Source organism: Gracilinanus agilis, unplaced genomic scaffold (assembly GCF_016433145.1).
Source record: "Gracilinanus agilis isolate LMUSP501 unplaced genomic scaffold, AgileGrace unplaced_scaffold30401, whole genome shotgun sequence".
NCBI classification, from domain to species: domain Eukaryota; kingdom Metazoa; phylum Chordata; class Mammalia; order Didelphimorphia; family Didelphidae; genus Gracilinanus; species Gracilinanus agilis.
Window position 1 is genome coordinate 1 of NW_025362915.1, and position 1,044 is coordinate 1,044.

The following is a 1,044-nucleotide window of genomic DNA, read 5'->3' on the forward strand; positions in this document are numbered from 1 at the left end:
CCACGGCCCCCGCCCTGAGCCGCATCCGCTTCCGGCCCCCGCTGCCCCCGCCGCTCTGCCGGGCCCTCCGCGCCGTGCACTACGTCCCGGCCACCAAGGTCTTCCTGGGCTTCCGGGAGGCTTTCTGGGAGGCCGAGGGCATCGCCGGGGGGCACTCCAACACCGACCGGCCCGCCCGCACCCTCTACTACCCGCAGGGCCCGGGGGGCCTCCTCCTCGCCTCCTACACGTGGGCCGACGCCACCCGGGCCTTCGCGGGCCTGCCCGAGGACGAGGTCCTGCGCCTGGCCCTGGAGGACGTCGTCGGCCTCCACGGGGAGAGGGTCCGCGGGCTCTGGGACGGGCGGGGGGCCGTGAAGCGCTGGGGGGAGGATCCCCACAGCCAGGGCGGCTTCGTGATGCAGCCCCCGAGCCCCCACGGCCCCGGGCACGAGGCGCCCCCGCGCTGGGACTGGACGCGGCCCGTCGGCCGCCTGCACTTCGCCGGGGAGTTCACGGCGCTGCCCCACGGCTGGGTGGAGACGGCCATCAAGTCGGGGCTGCGGGCGGCCCGGAGCATCCACAAGGAGGCGGTCTAGGAGCGGCAACCCCGGGGCCCGGGCGGGGAAACCGAATAAAGGATTTGTGGAACGAGGTCCTGCTCCCCGCTTTGTGGCTGGTGCCCCCCCACAAGGTCCTGCTCCCCGCTTTGTGCCTGGCGCCCCCCGGCCCTCTCCAAAGTGCCCCTGCAGGGTGGGCCGCGACACAGCAAAGCCAGGAAGAGCGTCCGAGTGACCCGTTTAATGGGCAGAGAGGGCGGCACCCCACCCCGCCCACAGCAGCCCCCTCGCCCAGCTCGGGGTCCCACCTTGGGTGACACGGGGAGGGGTAAAGTGCATGTGCGGGGCAGATGGGGGCCGGGCCGGGCCGGGGCGGCGGGACCCCCGGGCTCACTCGAGCCCCAAGCCCTCGGGCAGGATTTCTAGGCTGCTGTCGGGCTGGGGAGTGGGCGAATGACCCCCCGAAACGGGGGACGGGACTTCGGGGGCCGGGCTGGGGGACAGG

General features: G+C 74.3%; 1 protein-coding gene across 1 annotated transcript; it reads left to right on the forward strand.

The window, feature by feature from the left end:
* Positions 1-8: 8 nt before the first annotated feature.
* Positions 9-628, forward strand: LOC123254708 (L-amino-acid oxidase-like; the record flags this gene model as incomplete). The annotated part of the gene is made up of 1 exon (XM_044683665.1): positions 9-628. A coding segment is annotated over one exon (570 nt), but the record flags the coding sequence as incomplete, so codon positions are not given.
* Between the last annotated feature and the right edge of the window lie 416 nt (positions 629-1,044).